Source organism: Macrobrachium nipponense, chromosome 33 (genome assembly GCF_015104395.2).
Source record: "Macrobrachium nipponense isolate FS-2020 chromosome 33, ASM1510439v2, whole genome shotgun sequence".
Classification (NCBI taxonomy): domain Eukaryota; kingdom Metazoa; phylum Arthropoda; class Malacostraca; order Decapoda; family Palaemonidae; genus Macrobrachium; species Macrobrachium nipponense.
This window is the reverse complement of record NC_087219.1, coordinates 1,102,404-1,120,700: the sequence shown is the minus strand read 5'-3', so window position 1 is coordinate 1,120,700 and position 18,297 is coordinate 1,102,404. Positions and strand designations below refer to the sequence as shown.

Sequence of the window (18,297 nt, the reverse complement as noted above, 5' to 3'; positions counted from 1 at the left end):
CTCCAGCAAGCAGAGCCAGCAGGCCCAGATACCAAACGACTTGAGGTCGTTTGGGCGCCACCAGGATCATCCGAAGGTTCGCATTGATCAGCGCCCTGCTGATCACTTTGCGAATCAGACAGAACGGGGGAAAGGCGTACACGAAGAGGTTGTCCCACGGATGCTGAAGGGCGTCCTCTGCGGCTGCCCATGGGTCCGGCACGATCGAGTAGAAAACCTGGAGTTTTCTGTTCTGCCGGGTGGCAAACAGATCCATGACTGGACGCCCCCACAGGTTGAACAGCCTTTCTGCCACGTCTGGGTGAAGGGAACACTCGGTTCCTATCACCTGATCCTGACGACTGAGCTTGTCGGCTACCACATTCCTCTTGCCTGGAATGTAGCGAGCCGACAACTCTTATTGAGTGTGCCGCGGTCCACTAGTGCACCTGCAGCGTCAACTGGTGCAACGGGAGGGACACTAGACCCCCTTGCTTGTTGACGTATGCCACTACTGTGGTGTTGTCGCACATCAACACCACCGAGTGTCCCACCAGACGGTCCCGGAACTCTTGGAGAGCGAGGAACACTGCCTTGAGCTCCAGGACGTTGATGTGAAGGTGCTTGTCGCGATGGTCCCACACACCTGCAGTCAGCAACTCCTCCAGGTGTGCGCCCCATCACTCGGTCAATGTGTCCGAGAAGAGAAGCATCTCCAGGGGGGGAGTGCGAAGAGGCACTCCTCTTACGAGGTTCCTGTCGTCCAGCCACCAGGCTAGGTCCTGCCTCACCTCCTCCGTGAGGGACACAGGGAAGAAGGGAGGGTCCCTTGCCTGTGACCAACACTCCTTTAGTCTCCACTGAAGAGACCGCAGGTGAAGACGCCCGTGAGGGACTAGCTTCTCGAGAGAAGACAGGAGGCCAATCACGACTTGCCACTGCTGAGCTGCCTGTTCCTGTCGAGACAGGAACTGTCTTACTGCCTCCCTGAATCTGCTGATCCGCGAATCTGCGGGGAAGCCTCGCCCTGCTGCCGTGTCAATCAGCATGCCCAGGTACTTCATCCTCTGCTTGGGTTCGAACTCTTGACTTCTCGTGATTCACCACGATTCCCAGATCGCGGCAGAATTCGAGGAGTCGATCTCTGTCCTGCAGCAACTGCGGGCTCCCCAGGACTAACCAATCGTCGAGAGACGTATCCCTACCGAGTGGGCCCAAGCAGACATCAGCATGAACACTCAAATGAACACCTGTGGGGCGGTTGAGAGACCGAAACAAAGTGCCCTGAACTGGTACGCCATCCCGTCGAGGATGAAGCGGAGGTACTTCCTGGAGGATTGATGGACAGGTATCTGGAAATACGCATCCTTCAAATCTACAGAAAGCATGAAGTCGTTCTCCCTGATGGAATCGAGCACCGACCGTGCTGTTTCCATCGTGAACCGAGTCTGGCGAACGAATCGGTTCAAGGGAGAGAGATCAATCACCGGGCGCCAGCCCCCGTAGACTTCTCCACAAGGAAGAGGCGGCTGTAGAAGCCCGGCGACTGATCCTGAACGATCTCCACAGCTCATTTGCTCAGCATGGCTTTACTTCCTACCGAAGCATCACGTCCTTGGTCGAACCAGGAACGTAGGTTTGGAGATGGACTGGGTTGGAGGTGAGGGGTGGCAGAGACTCGAAGGGTAGTAAATATCCCTCCCGAAGGACGTTTACTATCCAGGTCTCCGCACCGTAGCGCTGCCATGTTGCCCAATGGCTCGCCAGGCAACCCCCCACTTCCGGCAGCAGGTGAGGGGGAACGCCGTCCCTAGCATTTCCCACCTCTCTTAGACTTCTTCTTACCTGGGCCCCCTCATGAGAAGGAGGGCTGGGAGAAGGGCTGGAAACGGTCACCCCTAGAAGAAGTTGAAGGCAGCGCCTTTCCTTCGGGCTTCGACGATACGATTGTCTTGGCCGCAGAGAAAGCGCTAACCAAACTCTTAGGTTTGGCCGCAGTAACTCGAGGCTGCCCAGACGCCTTCGAGACTGCCTGGTGTACTAGACAGTCACTGTCGTCAGTGCGCCGTCTTTCCACCGCAGCGTCCACCACCTCTCCTGGGAAGAGAGAGGAACAGCTCCGCACCGGTCCGTTGCGAAGACCCATAGCCGCCTCACGCCCTGGTCACTCGGGTGAGAACAGCGTCTCTACGCTGGAGAACCACGTTGGCCCACAGGTTAGCCGTCTGGTGGGCCAGGTAGGCAATAGCCCTACCCCCAGACTGGCACAGTCTCACGAAAGCCAGGTCTCCTTCAGGAGGAATGTTCCCTAAGGAGGCCGCGGTTTTCGACACTGTGAGGGACCACAGGTCGAGCCATGAGACTGCTTGGAAGGCTGCCATTGCGGTATACTCCAAGGCAAGTGCCTCCTGCTGCGAGAACCAGAGGTTCTCCGACAGGAGCTGCGGCAGAGACACCCCCGGAGTTAGCCTGGCTAGCACCGGGTTAACCTGTTTGGGCGGCAGAGGGTCCTCCGAAGGGACGTAAAAGCGCCTCTGTCGAGGTAGAGGTGGAAGAAGGAGCTTAGCGGACCTACTGGACCGAAGCAAACCCTCCTGTCAGGAGACGAGAGCGTCCACCTGGCCCAGCACGCTGTCATCCAAAGCTGATCGCGGCAGACCCACCGCCGTCCTGGGTTCCTTCTTAGGTCCCCAGAATGCCTCCAAGCCCAATGTGGGTTCGGTAGGTGGGAGCAGCAATCCTTCTCCGAGGTCGTTGTGCTGACGGATCAGCGCAATTACCTCCGCGAACGACCTCTGGATCTCGGGAGTGACTGCATCCGGTGTGGAAACGGACCATCAAGCCCTTCCAATGAGAATGCCTCCCGAGAACCTCTTCCTTCTACAGGAGGATCCACGACAGACCCCTCCTGGTCTCCTCCTACCACTTGCGCGTATGACCTGGTTGGTCCGAGGACCGTGCCAGGTTTGTTGGGCGTCGTGGCGGGATCACGAGGGGAGCGCCCTTCGTGATCGCTACTGATCACCTCGCTCTTCCCGGTAAGGCCCGAGGAAGTTGAAGGGATCAGAGAGGCAGAACTGACACTCCCCCCGCGCCCACCGGCAGAGCCAGTGTGCTGAGGGGGCTGCAGGCGACCATCAACCCGGGGTGGCGATCAGTCTGCAGGCCTGGTCGAACGGCTGGACCGAGAACAACAGCGACGGTCTCGAGCGTCAGAAGAACTGCTGCTGGTTCCCCTCTCCGCCTGGTCCTGGTAGGAGCGGCGGTCGGGGGACCTGCAGAGTCCACTGTCGCGGTAGCAGCGAGGCCTATCCTCACGGCGCGTCACGCCGCCTGGACCAGCCGAAGCTGGTTCAGGCGACCGAGGGGACCGCTTCCTTGCCTCAGCCTGCGAGCAGTCTGGGACTGCGTCAACCCTGGGTACCAGCGCGTCACCACGTGAGCGATCGCTGGTCTGGTGAGAGTCGCCTGAGCAACTAACTCAAGTCTTCTGTCCCGTGCCTGGATCCTGGCGCCGAGAGAACTCTGATGCCTGGGTCTTGGCTGTCTGGTCACCCGCAGGTGAGCGAACACTCGGTGACTCTCGCGAACAAGAGGCCGAGACGGTACCTGGCGTCGAGGCAGAACCTTTGGCGCCAGGTGAGGAAGTGCCGGTGCTAGCCGACACTCCTCCGGTCCCCGTCTTTCCTTCCAGAAGAGGAGACGGGCCCCTTTCCCGAAGGAACAGGAGGACCGACGGAAGTCCCAACCGTCCCACAGGAGCAGGACGGGCCCTTAGAGACTTCTTGGGGGGGAGGGGGCAGCCTTCTTCTTCTTCGGCTTGGGGGCCTTAGAAGTTGAAGGGGGAGCGGCGGCAGGCAACGACAACGAAGACGATGAAGACAAAGACAAAGACACACCTTCCTCCTCTTCCTCTTCGTCAGCTTCCTCAGCACCACCGTCAGATTTTCCATCCAGGACGGAGGCGGGGCAGTTGCCGAAGCAACAGGGCCCGACTGCACCTGTCCGGAAGAACCTGGGGTGGGAGCAGCAACACCACAAGCAGGAACGATGGCGGCAGGAACTGGTACCAAGGCTGGAGCGGCAACGAAATCAGAAACAGGAGGCGGGGCAGGAACCAGCAGCATCCTCTGCACAGGAGGTATGTCTAGCGGTGAGCTCTCGGAACACCGGAAGTCCAGAGCTGTGGCAGGAGCGGGGAAACCAGGAGGCAGCTTAGCAACAGGCAAGGAAACCTCCGGCAGCAGAGCCTGCACAGCTGCTGTCAGGGTAACCGTGTCTACGTGCTGCGTATACACCAGGTGAGGCGGAGCAGTGTCGCCCGGCGTGGATACCGTCATGATAGTCGTGGTGGTAGGCCCGTGCGTAACCAGCGTAGCCCCTCGCGCCAGATGACTAAGCAGCCCCTGGACCGTCGGTGTCCTTTGCAGCCCCAGCAAGTACCAGGCCCTACCGAGATCGTCGCCCGTGGTCAGCAAGTCTGAGGGAGGAAAAATCGGGTAGATCAGTGGGGGGGGGGGGTCCCCCTTGTCCGGGGGGGGATAGTTCCCAGACCAAGCGAACGGATGACCCCAAGGACAACTGGATGTCGGGGTATCTCGCCCCCTCCTCTACGTTCGAATGATCGAGGGAGGAGAGAGCACGAGAAACCTCCCCCGAAGGGGAAGGAGCCATACGAGGGAGCTGAGCCGGAGGGAGAAAGGAGGAAGACAAATCAGTGACCAAGGGCGTAGCCGGGGAGTCCTCTGACGACTCCTTAGCCGGCTTCCGTGGCTTCTTCCTCCCCCCTAAGCGCTTCCACAGCACCTTCACGCCCTCGACACCAAGCACAAAAGTCATGAGGATCTACCTCCATATAAGAGCGGAAAGCCCCACACTTACGGCCCCCAATACCCGGGCATAGTCTACAGTTGATGGGGGGGGGCTTCTCCGGCTCTTGTTGAGTAATTTCCATAATAAAAATGAAAAGTAAAACAGACACGCACTTACTTTTGTACTTGCAACACACACAAATAAAAGAAAAAGTGAGAAAGTCTTCATGCAGTGAAGAAAACAAAGCATACGACAGAAGCGGGCAGAAAGACGAAGAGCAGCACCTCCATCCACGAGCGCGGCCGAAAGCAAAGTTACTCCTTGCCTCACAGTCGAGCGTACTGCTAACTGCCGGACAAGTAGTTAACTACCAAACCCCTTGTTCAAAAAGCTTACGACCACTTCAGCTGCCGCTAAGTACCTTCCTATTGTAAAGGACCAAGGGTTTGTATACCGTATCGGAACAAACAGTAGTTTGATCTGTCTGTCTGCTGTCCGTAAGTACTTTTTACTGGTGTGGAATCCCACGTAAGTGCTTAGCAGCTGACGGACCAATTTATTAGCATTAGGGGTTATAGAGGGGTGAAGGAGAGAGGGTCTTTCCTACTCAGTAACTCCTAACTAACAAGACCAAGCCATTTTCAAATAGTTGCAGAATATGGTGAGATACGGGAAAAAATTACATCTGGGAAAACTACTGCTCGGTTAGTAGTTTACGGTAAATATTGAATTGTGAATTCTTACGTTCTGACAAGTAGGGCAGGTACAAAAACATAGGAAATAACAAGAAAAGGAAATAAAAAAGTTAGAGCGTTTGCTCGGCAAAAAACAACGGTGTTAGGTAACTTTTACTTTAAGAGTAGTCACATCGTCTGAGGCCGTGGCACCTGGCCTCACCGCTACAAAAGCCACACAAAAATGTGACTTAGTGATCCGATTACAACTTAGAATACGTAGTAATATGACAAAAGTCCAATTATGAAGCTTATGAAAAAAAGCATATTGCAAATTATATAACTTTGAATACAGTATAATCTGGTTCACCTACCCACTGAACTCTTAAATTTAAAAGAGTTATTGTTAACCATAGTTTTTTCTGTAAATAGTATCACTGCCATCACTAATAATATTACAATTAATATCTATTCCGATTAAAGTAAAATTACCAAACCACCACCCACCACCACCTTCTACATCATTACAACAAATTCACTATTTCTTCAATTCCTAAAACGTTTGATAGCCCCCAAAGATACCTGTACAGGCAGTCCCCGGGTTACGCCGGGGGTTCCATTCTTGAGACGCGTTGTAAGCCGAAAATCGTCGTAAGCTGGAACATCGTCAAAAATCCTAAGAAAACTTTACTTTTAATGCTTTGGGTGCATTAAAATCTATGTAAACTGCATTCTTATTGCATTTTTTTTTTATCAAAAACAACCTTCAAATATTGATTATTTTGCATTTTTGGTGTCAAATTTCTTCTGCCAGATCAGCATTGTATGCGTCGTAACCCTGGAAATAATTTCTGATGAATATAATTGAAAAGCGCCTTAACCTCGGAATGTCGTAAGCCAAACCCGTCATAACGCGGAGACTGCCTGCAATAGCTTTTTTGTTTTCTTTCTAGGTTCTGAATGTCATTGTCATTTTAAACTATTTCTCTTCTTTTCCAGGTCTGTGGAATGCATACTGTGCCCTCTGTGGCACTTCAGTTGAATCTTGTGATTTCTTGTTAAATACAAACCATTCAGAGTCAGCAGTATCTTGTCTTCTGGACAGACTGAAGCCAGCAGAAGATTTTATGAGTACTACTATCAAGTCATTTGTACGAGGCATGTTTCAGCGATTCTCCCCTAACCTACCATCATCAATTTTGAGCATCAAGATTGTGGAAATGTGTGAATGGTAAAAGCTAAATGTTATGTTAGCATTAACCTATGAAATGTTAAGTACTACTCCAATTGTGATTTTGTAAAGGTAGCATTATTATGTAAACAGCCATGTTCTTACATTACTCATTCAACACTGCTAAATTTGAGGGATAATTTGGTTAAGTTTAGCATTAGTTATAAAGTAAGTGCCTGTATGTGAATGTTAGTGCTGTATGTATATACAGTACATATATTCATAAACACAAAGTAAAAGTTTAAAGTGTGCTTATCTCTATCTCTCGTTACCCCACAACAGCAAAACCACTACAAGGCAGGAAACAGCTGCAACATTACTCACACCCTGAAGAAAATGCTGAGTCACTTGCAAAACCCAATAACGTATCCATAAGTTATGCCTTGGCCACTGCAAAACTGCCTTCCAACTATGGATATACTGAATTTCCTTGCCCAAATGGTATATTCAAACACACCTACCTTTACTCATCCCTGTGTTTCCAACTAAAAACAGCCTTCATTCCATTTTGACATTTAAATACTATTCTATTTTAGTTAACTGACCTTTCCGTTCTACTGTTCAAATGTATGTCCATTTTCAAGAAAAACAAATCACAGGTCAAAAGACTTACTTCTTCACATCAACATATCTCAGCAGGACATCTACAAAGCAGTGCACAGACCCACTGTGAAAAGCCAGTGCTGGATGCGTGGTTCCATCTCGCTGGATAAGAACTAATGATGTATTGTCACCAATCTGTAGAAAAAATAAAAATTACCAACTTTTGAAGTAGTTATATAACAAACAGAAAAACTAAACTTCTCTTGTAGATAAAAACTACAGTCCCCTTTGCAACTAGCTGAAACCAAAATAAGCAAAGCTTCTCAGTGTTGATCAAACGCTATCAAAGGGTGAATAACCAAGTCAATCTACCCCTACTCAAGACTCCAAAGACTCTAGCAATGCAATGTATCCTCAAAGTCTCTCAAATGAATGGATTAATTTTTCATGAGAATTCAGTGACCTTTGAAAAAGCAAATACATATTGTATTCTACAGCATGTAAGACTTCCCTTTTTTTTTAATGCTCCAAAATTCACCCCAGGCTCTATATCACAACTTACCACATCACCTACTACTATAAGCAAATTTGACACCAGATGGTCTGTAACCTACCCAACTCCACTGTATCATTTTTTATTTAAGCATTATTATTATCATTATTATTACTTACTTATTATTTTATTATTACTATTATTATTATTTATTACTATTTACTTATTTTATACTTATACTATTCTATTACTATTACTTATTATTTATTACTATTACTTTTATTATTTTACTATTTATTACTTATTTACTATTTTACTATTATTATTTTACTATTACTATTATTATTATTATTATTACTATGACTATTATTATTCTTATTATTATTATTATTACTTACTTATTATTAACTACGATTACTATTACTATTACATTATTATTATTATTATTATTATTATTATTATTATTATTATATTATTATTATTATTTATTATTATTATTTTATTGTTGTTATTATTATTATTAACAGCAATGTAAAAGGAATAATCATGACTGAATTACCAGTGACAATCATCAGTACTAGTTCATCTTTCATCACACCTAAAAATGCCTCACCATACTCCTATCAATAACCAGTTTGAAACTTGAGAAGAGAGAGACATACCCATAATTGAAACACTAAAATAGTAAAACGTAACATTAAGGATGCAGAGAAACATGATCCTATGAAGCAGGAGGCATGGGTACATTCACATGTGGCAGGCGTGCTCAGTAGCCAAGAACACCTTGTCAAGGTGTGCTGCTGGTTTGCTTTCTACCTTATATACAATTATGTTTTTCCCTATGCCTAAGGAGAAAAGAATAGAATACAATATAGAATTTAGGCCATACACCAAGTGCTGGGACTTATGAGGTCATTCAAGTCATTCAGTGCTGAAAATGAAATTGAAAAAAATATAAAATACTATAGGAATGAAAGGGGATGCAGCCAGGGGCCAAAGGGATGCTGCAAAGAACCTGACATAATGCCTACTGTGCAACACATGAGAATAAGATGCACTGACAACAATAATACCCTATGAGCTAAGCATACTATTGCGAGGTTTCCTGCTATACTTAAAATGTCTAGTAATGTCTTGTATTGTACTACTAGCTTGCTTCAAATATCAAAGGCTTAAATATACTAAAACATTTTCCTGAGTATGCCCTATTGAAATGGCGTGTGTCTAACAGGCCATGAATCTTTATATGTATACAGTGGACCCCCTTATTCACGTTCTCCGGATTTGCGGACTAACACATTCGCGGATTTCTCTCGGGAATGTTTCCCCACATTATTCACGGAAAATTCACACATTCGGGGTATTATTCTATGAGAAATATCCACAAATTCCTGTTTTTTTATCAAGTTCATCATAAAATGCACTTTTTGGTGATAAAACTATTAAAAAAAACCAAGTATGAAAATTTTTAGTGGGTTTTTCTTGAGTTTTAACTAACAAAATAGGCCGTTTTTACCGTTTTTATAGGGGTTCCAAACATACGCGGGTTCTAACTATTCACAGGTGGGGGGGGTCTGGTACAGGGGGACCACTGTATCATCAAATGCATTAATCATAACTGGTCTACATTAAGATATCAGTGACTGCCAACTCCAACTAAGTCAGTGCCAAATTACTTGTTAGCAATAGCACCACAACTTCATCTTCAACTTTCCCTTACTGAAGTTTGGTTTATGCAAATGCTACACTACTAAAAAGACATCCTAGCGATCACAGATACAAAACTGGAAAAAACACCTTACTTACCCTATAACTACGAAGATCAATCAGTTCTATGCAGATCGGCCGGACATACCGACGAGGGGTTGATATTTCAACAGAATCTGGAAATCACAGGAAATAACTTTTAGCCAATTCTCTACACAAACTATCTATACATTGGATAATTTCAACATAACTATTTAATCTGAGATATTAAGAATTACCTGCAAGTCAAACAAGATTATTCTCAATTTTCCTCTACCAAAGAAATGTATTCAACAGATCAAAAATGACATCACTTGCCTGAGATATTATGATGTGTAAAAGTGACAGCAGCTGTATTAATCACTGCCCACTCACTCTCTGCAGAGCATTCATCGTCTGAGCACCTCCATTCCACGACAACACCATGACGCTAACAAGAGATACAGTATTATTTTAGTATGTGTCAGTACATTTCATTGATTTATATAAAATACAAAAATTTGTTCCCATTACAGTTGATTCCTGTCTCAAAATAAGCAATAATTAATATACATTACTGTAGCCACATTTATGCCAATTACATAACTTGAAAAAAAGGTTAAGCATAAACTAAAATTTAATTTTAAGTACAATACTATATTTCACAAGTACCTTCTCTAAGATTCGAAGTTTTCCGCTAACGGAGAGTTCCTCTTGAGAGGCCGGCAGAGTGTACACCTCATCTTGTTCATACACAAGCTGCAACACAGTATTGTACTGAAACAGAGTAGCATTTTAATATGGAGCTCGTAATTAAAAAAAAAAAAAAAAAAAAAAAGAGAGCGCATTAGGCCATGTCAGATATTAAAGCATTCAATCAAACAAGTGTTGTAAACACCAACATAAGTCAGTTGAAACAATCACAATACTGTAACAATGATAAGATTATAAGCAAATACTGTACTTCAAAACACACAAATACTGTACTTCAAAACAGAGTCTTACAATTTAAAAGAACATCCATGCATCCCAATCAATACAAATATAAAAGCAAAAAGCAGGGACAAGCACATCACATCAGTGGTCAAGGAAGCTCACAAGATTGATATAAAACAACACTGTACTAATATAAAAAGTCTTAGTACACTTTAATACCTCTGAGAGGCAGAAAGAAAACTTAGCAAACTTTTAATTATTGCTTGTAGCAAAATGAACAATGAACTGTGTGTTAGTGGCACCATCCAACTAATCCAAAAAATATTAGTGATAGTCAATCTTAAAGATTTACCCTCTTGTGAAAAACACAGATGCCTGAGCGCATGTGAACAGATATGCAAAGAATAAAATAGGTAAAATGGTATATTACATCAGAGCGTACACCACTCCCATGCATGACAGGATACAACAACAATCTTGGATATTACTGCAAAAGTTTTCTATTAGTATCATATTAGCATATTGCATGCTGTTCAATCAACAATAAATAAAGGACACTTCCAAAACAAAGATGGCTACGTACAATGGAGATTTCAAAATCAAAATTAAGGACTTCCACTTGACAAGGGTTTCAACACAATCTACCCAAACCCAAGACAGGTCATTGCTGTTACAATCTTTAAAGGGATATATATAATACTGCATAGTATAGTCCTGTATTCAACAATGCTATCACGCTTGGAATTGTTAATTGAATATAGTACCAATTTAAGCTACCACAAAGGCAGCCTCACTACGGGCTAAACCTTGGCAAGATAGTAGTATGTACATCGATGGACAAAGGTAGAGCAATTGGGGAACCAGTTGGGGTAGACATGAATGGCAATCATTCAGGGAATACAATGCCACTTTATCAGGTTGTGTCATCCATTGTTAGGTTAGGTTGTACTGTATGAATAAGTGAGGATGCACTGCACATACATTATATGCCATCAATTAGTTTTAATATTCTAATATATCTGCAATGTAAGTATTATTAAATCCCTGCAATGTGGGAATCATTTAAACTGAGATTAACTTTTTACTTTCTAATACCGAGATTAACTTTTTACTTTCTAATAATCTAACACTTCTTAAAACTATCCAAAAGCTGATCCTCTCAACACAGAATACTCAAATAAAACATACTCGGCCTGCAATCATAGCTTTAAAAAGAAGGAAGCACACATTGCGCAATAGAAATTTATCTTTCCTGAAACTACTTTTAAAATGAGTGCAGTGTCCACTTGTCTGTAAAGTAAATCATCAAAGCCAGTTACTGTACATTAACACCAAAGCATCCTGTGCACATACAAACCAACTAACAAAATTGCATCACACACTTACTGTTAAATTCTTAAATTAGCTAGTAGCACAGCAGACAAAAGATAGCGAGCACGATGTACATAACATTATGTACAAAATGAATGAATGCTGTGCAGGCTTTGTAGTGTTTGGCCTTACACTTACCACAAACTGTAAATAGTAACACTTAGAGAACTAGTATTTAGTTGAAATAACTACTGTACATGAATTGTTGACAGCAAGAATGGTACTTTCATTGATGCTGTACAAGCAGTCCCACACCCACAGTTAAGATCTTTCACCTTACAATATTTCGAAGTTGCGATGGGGTTACCAGTTATGATAGTTTCAAAGCTAAGATGTAATACTGATACAACAATATTTGGAAAATATTTTCATAAATAAATCTCACATGCTATGGGCGTAGGCAGCAGCGTACAGTGTACCCTCCACTGGCCCAAGAAATTGGGATGTGGATATCTTGTGCCCTGACCTCGATCTCACTTGGGCTCACTAACCACAGCCAAGACTGGTCAGTGCTATAGTTTGCTTTTTTGGGGGCATTTAACTGTATGAAACTGTTTAAAACTGTACTTTGTGTAACATCAGCATGTCTGCCAAATGTCCAAGTGAGCCTCCTGCTGGTGGTTCAGCGAAGAAGAGGCATTACATCACTTTACAGCAGAAAAAGAAAATTATCAACCGGTATAACGTGAGAAATGCAGTAATGGCCATCGCAAGTGACTAGCATCTATCGCAGTTAACAGTATCCACCATAATTAAGGACAAGAAATGGATAATAGACAAAGAAGAGGTTTTGGGTTACCCTTATCCTTATACTTTGAATAATGGGGGGGGGGGGATCCCTGATGGAAATGGGGATTTTCTGGTACCTCAGGCCCCCTGATGATCACTAGTCCTTACTTCCAACAATTCTGCCACAAAATCAATTTAAATTCCACTGAAAAAGCACACTATTGTGGAGCTTTTGGAAAGTGCTGCCAAATGCAAGATCCATGGCTAACTTTAACCCTGAAATAAAAACTGATGAGGCTACCGGGTTGCAATTTGTTAAGTTTGATAATTGCAGAGTGGATGATCAACATAACCAATTTGCAGCCCCCTAGACTCAGTAGTTTTTAGATCTGAGGGTGGACAGAATAAAGTGCAAACGGCCAGACAAAGTCGGAACAATATTTTTCTTTTACAGAAAATGATATTGTTATGTTACAATAAAGTTTCATACATACTTACCTGGCAGATATATACATAGCTAAGACTCCGTCGTCCACCCGACAGAAATTCAAATTTCGCGCCACTCGCTACAGGTAGGTCAGGTGATCTACCGGCCTGCCTGGGTGGCAGGACTAGGAACCATCCCCGTTTTCTATCATATTTTCTCTCTTCCACCTGTCTCCTGCGGGGAGGCTGGGTGGGCCTTTAATTGTATATATCTGCCAGGTAAGTATGTATGAAACTTTATTGTAACATAACAATATCATTTTCATACAATCAACTTACCTGTCAGATATATAACATAGCTGATTGGCACCCTTCGGTGGAGGGTAAGAGACAGCTACTATATGGAATAGACAGGTAAACAACATATGTTGTAGGTATAAATAAAACCTTGGTTCCTACCTGATAGGTGGTAGACTTGGTGGGTGTTTGCCCAGTAGTCTGCATCACCTCAAGAAAACTTTAGCGAGATATGTGATCTATGGCCAAGAGTTCTTGTGGGTCTGCCGATGGGGTCTTACCCACTTACTCAGCAGAGCCTAAAAGGACTTTGTCAATGGGTGCTGATCCACTTATATGACAATACACCTTATGAAGGAGCACACAACCAATCCCGACCACCTGATCCTAACCATGTGTTAGAACTAAGGATTGTTACGAGTTATCCCCGAACTCGTCACAACAACCGTAACTCAAAAACCACTACGCACACATACATAATTTTTCAAAAAAAAAATTATACTCAACTAATTGGATATGACGAGAATTCTCTTATGAACAACATAGACGGCCGCCCGTGCGAGCCTGAATCCTCCATTGTTCGAGAGATTCTCGACCATATCCAAACAGAAGAACATATATACATTCTAAGGATTGGTGTCGGCTCCCGTACCCAGAATCGTATCTGCCGATACGATAGGACCTAGAGAAAAACAAAAGCACTTCTCATACGTCACACACGCACGTCTTTCAAGTAATGAGATGCAAAACCGAGTTTGCATCTCCAATATGTCGTATCTAATATGTTTTTAAGTGACATATTCTTATAAAACGAGAGAGACGTCGCAACAGCTCGTACTTCATGAGCTTTTACTCTCAGAAGTTGTAATTGTTCGTCCGGACCAAGGACCTCCTTGTGAGCGTCCGTAATGACGTTCCTTACAAAGAACGCTAGAGCGTTCTTTGACATCAGTTCTTGTGGGGTCTTTGACCGCGCACCAAAGACCTTGTCTAGAGCCTCCCAACTGACGTTTCCTCTGAAGATAGAACTTCATGAGCTCTAACAGGGCATAGAGACCTCTCTGCTTCTCTGCCTACGAGGCTAGACATTCCTTTGATTTCGAATGACCTAGGCCAGGGATTCGTGGGATTCTCGTTTTTCGCTAAAAACAGAGTTTTAAACGAGCAAATCGCCGAGTCTTCCTTGAATCCTACTTTATCCTGCAGAGCTTGTAACTCACTAATAATTCTTTTTGCCGTTGCTAACGATAAAAGAAATAGGCATTTTCTAGTTACGTCTCTAAATGAGGCCTGATTGAGGAGGTTCAAATCTATCCGAAGACAGATATTTGAGGACTACGTCCAAGTTCCAGTTCGGAGGTACTGGCTCTTTAGACTTTGGACGTCTCAAAAGATCTTATGAGATCGTGGAGGATCTTTGTTATTTGCCAGATCTAAACCTCTGTTCCTGAATCAGCCGAGAGCATACTCCTGTATCCCTTTATTGTGGATACGGCTAGATGCGATTTTACTCTCAGGAATAGCAAGAAATCAGCAATTTCCGCTATAGAGGTAGAGGAGGAGGACAACTTCTTGGCTCTACACCACCTTCTAAAGACCTCCCACTTCGACTGGTATACTTTCGAAGTGGAGGTTCTGCGAGCTCCGCGATCGCGCTTGCCACTTCGCGAGAAAAGCCTCTGCGCTCTGACAAGTCTTTCGATAGTCGAAAGGCAGTCAGAGCGAGAGCGGGAGGTTTTGATGGTACACCTCTTGAAGTGTGGTTGTTTGAGAAGATCCGTCCTTCCTGGTAGGGATCTTGGAAAGTCTACGATCCACTCTACCACTTCCGTGAAACCATTCCTGGGCCGGCCAAAAGGGGGCTATTAAAGTCATCCTCGTCTCTTTTGACGCCACAAACTTTTTCAATACTAACCCCAGGATTTTGAATGGGGGAAAAGCGTACACGTCCACTCGAGACCAGTTTAGCAGGAAGGCGTCTACCATAATTGCTCTTGGGTCTTCCACGACCGAGCAAAACACTGGGAGCCTTTTCGAAATGTATGTTGCGAATAGATCCACGTGAGGAGTTCCCACAGAGACCAGAGATCGCGACATACTTCCTCGTGCAGAGTCCATTCTGTATGAAGGACCTGGTTCCTCCTGCTGAGCCTGTCCGCCCTCACATTCCTTACTCCCTGTACGAACCTTGTCAGCAGGGAGATGTTCCTGTGAGACGTCCAAAGTAATAGGTCCCTCGTTAGTTCGTAAAGGAACGAGGAGTGAGTCCCTCCCTGTTTCCGAATGTAGGCAAGTGCGGTGGTGTTGTCCACGTTTACTTGTACTACCTTGTCTCTCACCAGAGGTTCTAGGCTCTTCAAAGCCAGGTGAACGGCGAAGAGCTCTTTGCAATTTATGTGCCAGGACACCCTGTGCTGGTTCCCAGGTGCCTGAACCTTCATTCCCTCCGAGCCTAATGTCGCTCCCCAAACCCGGTTCTCCGACGCGTCGGAGAACAACACTAGGTCTGGGTTCTTTGATCTTAGAAGAGACCCCTTTGTTCTCTTCCAGAGGCAGCAACCACCACTGTAGGTGTGCCTTTACCTCCACTGGAATGGGGAAAACGTCCGACAGTTGTCCGTTTTTCCAGCTCCAAGACTTCTTGAGGAAGAATTGAATAAGTGGACGGATATGAAGTCTTCCGAGAGGGAAGAATTGTTCCAGCGAGGAAAGCGTCCCCAGAAGGCTCAACCATTCCCTCACTGAGCGTGCTGTTTCTCTAAGAAGAGAGAGATTATCCTCAAACCTTTTTCGGTTCTCTCTTGCGAAGGAAAAACTCGAAAACCCCGAGAATCCATCCGAATCCCCAGGATAGACTAGGTCTTGTCTGGGGGTCATCTGAGACTTCTCGAGGTTCACAAGCAATCCCAACGCCTTGGTCAAATCTAGAGTTAACTTTAGGTCCTCCAAACACTGTCTCTCCGATCTGGCCCTGATGAGCCAGTCGTCTAGGTACATCGAGACATTCACTCCTTTGAGATGAAGAAATCTCGCCACATTTCTCATCAGGCTTGTGAAGACCTGAGGAGCTGTGGACAGGCCGAAACACAAGGCTCTGACTGAAAAGGATCCTTCCCCCCGTCATGAAACGGAGGTACTTCTTCGATGAAGGGTGGATCGGGACGTGAAAGTAGGCGTCTTGGAGATCTAGAGACACCATCCAATCTCCTTGTCGTAATGACGCTAGGACTGAAGCAGAAGTCTCCATGGAGAACTTCTCCTTCTGAACAAATTTGTTCAGAGCGCTGACGTCTAGTACTGGTCTCCAGCCTCCCGAGGCTTTCGCCACTAGAAAAAGGCGATTGTAAAACCCCGGGGAGTTCTGATCCATTACTAGTTCTACTGCACTCTTGTCCCACATTTGTTCCACCATTGATCGAAGAGTATCCCTCAGCACAGGATCCTTGTACTTGGCTGATAGTTCCCTTGGTATAGACGTTAGGCGGAGTATTCAGGAAAGGGATACGATATCCCTTCCTTATGATCTTTAGTGAAGACGCGTCTGCGTCTATCAGTGTCCAGGCTTCCACGAATTCCAGGAGCCTGGCACCTACTGGTGTTTGGAGGAGACAAATGTTTCATTTGCCCTTTTTTAAAGGGACGAAAGGCGGACCTACCTCTTCTCTCTGGAGCCTTCCTTCTTGCGGGAGGTCTGGAGATCGGACCACCTCGAAAGGGCTGCCTAGAAGTGCTAGGTTCTTTCTTGTCCGACACTAAAGCAGGTTTCTTCTTCCTAGCTGACTGCGTCAGAAGATCCTGTGTCGCCTTCTCAGTTAAAGAGTGAGCTACGTCCTTCACTAACTTAGAAGGAAACAAACAAATAGTCCGAAAGAGGAGCATATAGCAGAGCTGCCCCTCTGCGCATGCGAGACTGCCTTTGTTAAGAAGGCGCCATACACTGTCCTTTTCTTCAAAAGCCCTGCTCCAAATAATGCAGAGACTTCCAAAGATCCATCCTGTACTGCTTTGTCGATGCACGACAAAATGCATAACAGGGCTCAGGTCGATTCCCTGCGAATCGTGAGCTTTCTTGGACATCACCCCAAGGGACCAATCTAAGAAGTTGAATACTTCCAATACATGGAAAAGTCCCTTGAGGAGATGATCCAGTTTCCGAAATACTCCAAGTTATGCGGGCAGAATTAAGACTAGGACGCCTTGAAGCGTCAACTAACGTTGAAAAGTCTGCCTCTGTAGTAGAAGGGAGAGCGTACCATATCCTCCCCCGTCTTGTACCATATGCCTCTTTTCCCAGCTAACCTTGCTGGAGGCATGCAAAATACTGTCCTGGTTAAGTCTTTCTTCGACTTCATCCAGGCGTCTAAGGCGTGTAAAGCCCGCTTCATCGAGATGGTGGGCTTCATCTTCAGAAAAGACGAAGTCTTCTTCGAGCCTTCGCACTCGAAAAGAGCGAGCGCGGAGAAGGAGGAGCAGCCGGAGTCAACTCGTCTCCGTATTCCTCCAGAAGCATGGTTGTCAACACCTTATAGTTGGACAAGCCCTCTCTTCCAAGATCGTCATCCTCCGAGTTTCGTTCGAACTCGTGATAATCCTGAGTTTCTGTTCTCCTTTCAGAATGTTCCTCTTCTGGGGGAGACAAACTCCTGATCGGAGAGGGGCTAAGGGAATGAAAGTCTTCCTTTTTCCCATCCTGATCGACTTGGAAGCCGTCACAACCTGAGGCTTCTCTCAGCGCTTTAGAAGACGTCATGTATGACGCTTCCCGCTCTCCGAGCGTCATGTATGACGTCTCTTGTTGACGTTTAGAAGACGCTTCGCGTCCGGAAGACGCTTCGCTTTCTAAGGGCTTCCTACTCGGCGTCACAATCTTGGACGGAGCGTCACGTCTAAGATCCTCTTGATTTGAACGCGACACTTCTAAAAGACGTCTTCGCCGAGCAGGTGCGAGAGGGACGAGACTTCTTAATAGGAAAGCGTCACGTCCTTCCGGACGGGTGCCGGGGGCTAAAACTCCCACCAACGAGATGATAGGTTTTGTTCTTGCACCGCCATAATGATCTTCCTTGAAAGCTTCTCCTACG

General features: G+C 45.6%; 1 protein-coding gene across 3 annotated transcripts in view; it reads right to left on the bottom strand.

Annotated features, from left to right (window-relative positions):
- Nucleotides 1-18,297, bottom strand: part of LOC135202921 (TBC1 domain family member 15-like) — a 114,269-nt gene that overhangs the window by 54,481 nt on the left and 41,491 nt on the right. For 2 of the 3 annotated variants that reach the window (XM_064232381.1, XM_064232382.1), the window contains exons 2-5: nt 10,130-10,216; nt 9,797-9,908; nt 9,539-9,615; nt 7,310-7,434 (exon numbers count right to left, since the gene is read on the bottom strand). In XM_064232381.1, coding sequence (XP_064088451.1) covers nt 7,310-7,434; nt 9,539-9,615; nt 9,797-9,908; nt 10,130-10,216 — 401 coding nt within the window. Of the gene's footprint in view, nt 1-7,309; nt 7,435-9,538; nt 9,616-9,796; nt 9,909-10,129; nt 10,235-18,297 lie in introns of all 3 variants that reach the window. The other variant, XM_064232380.1, reaches the window with a different exon arrangement.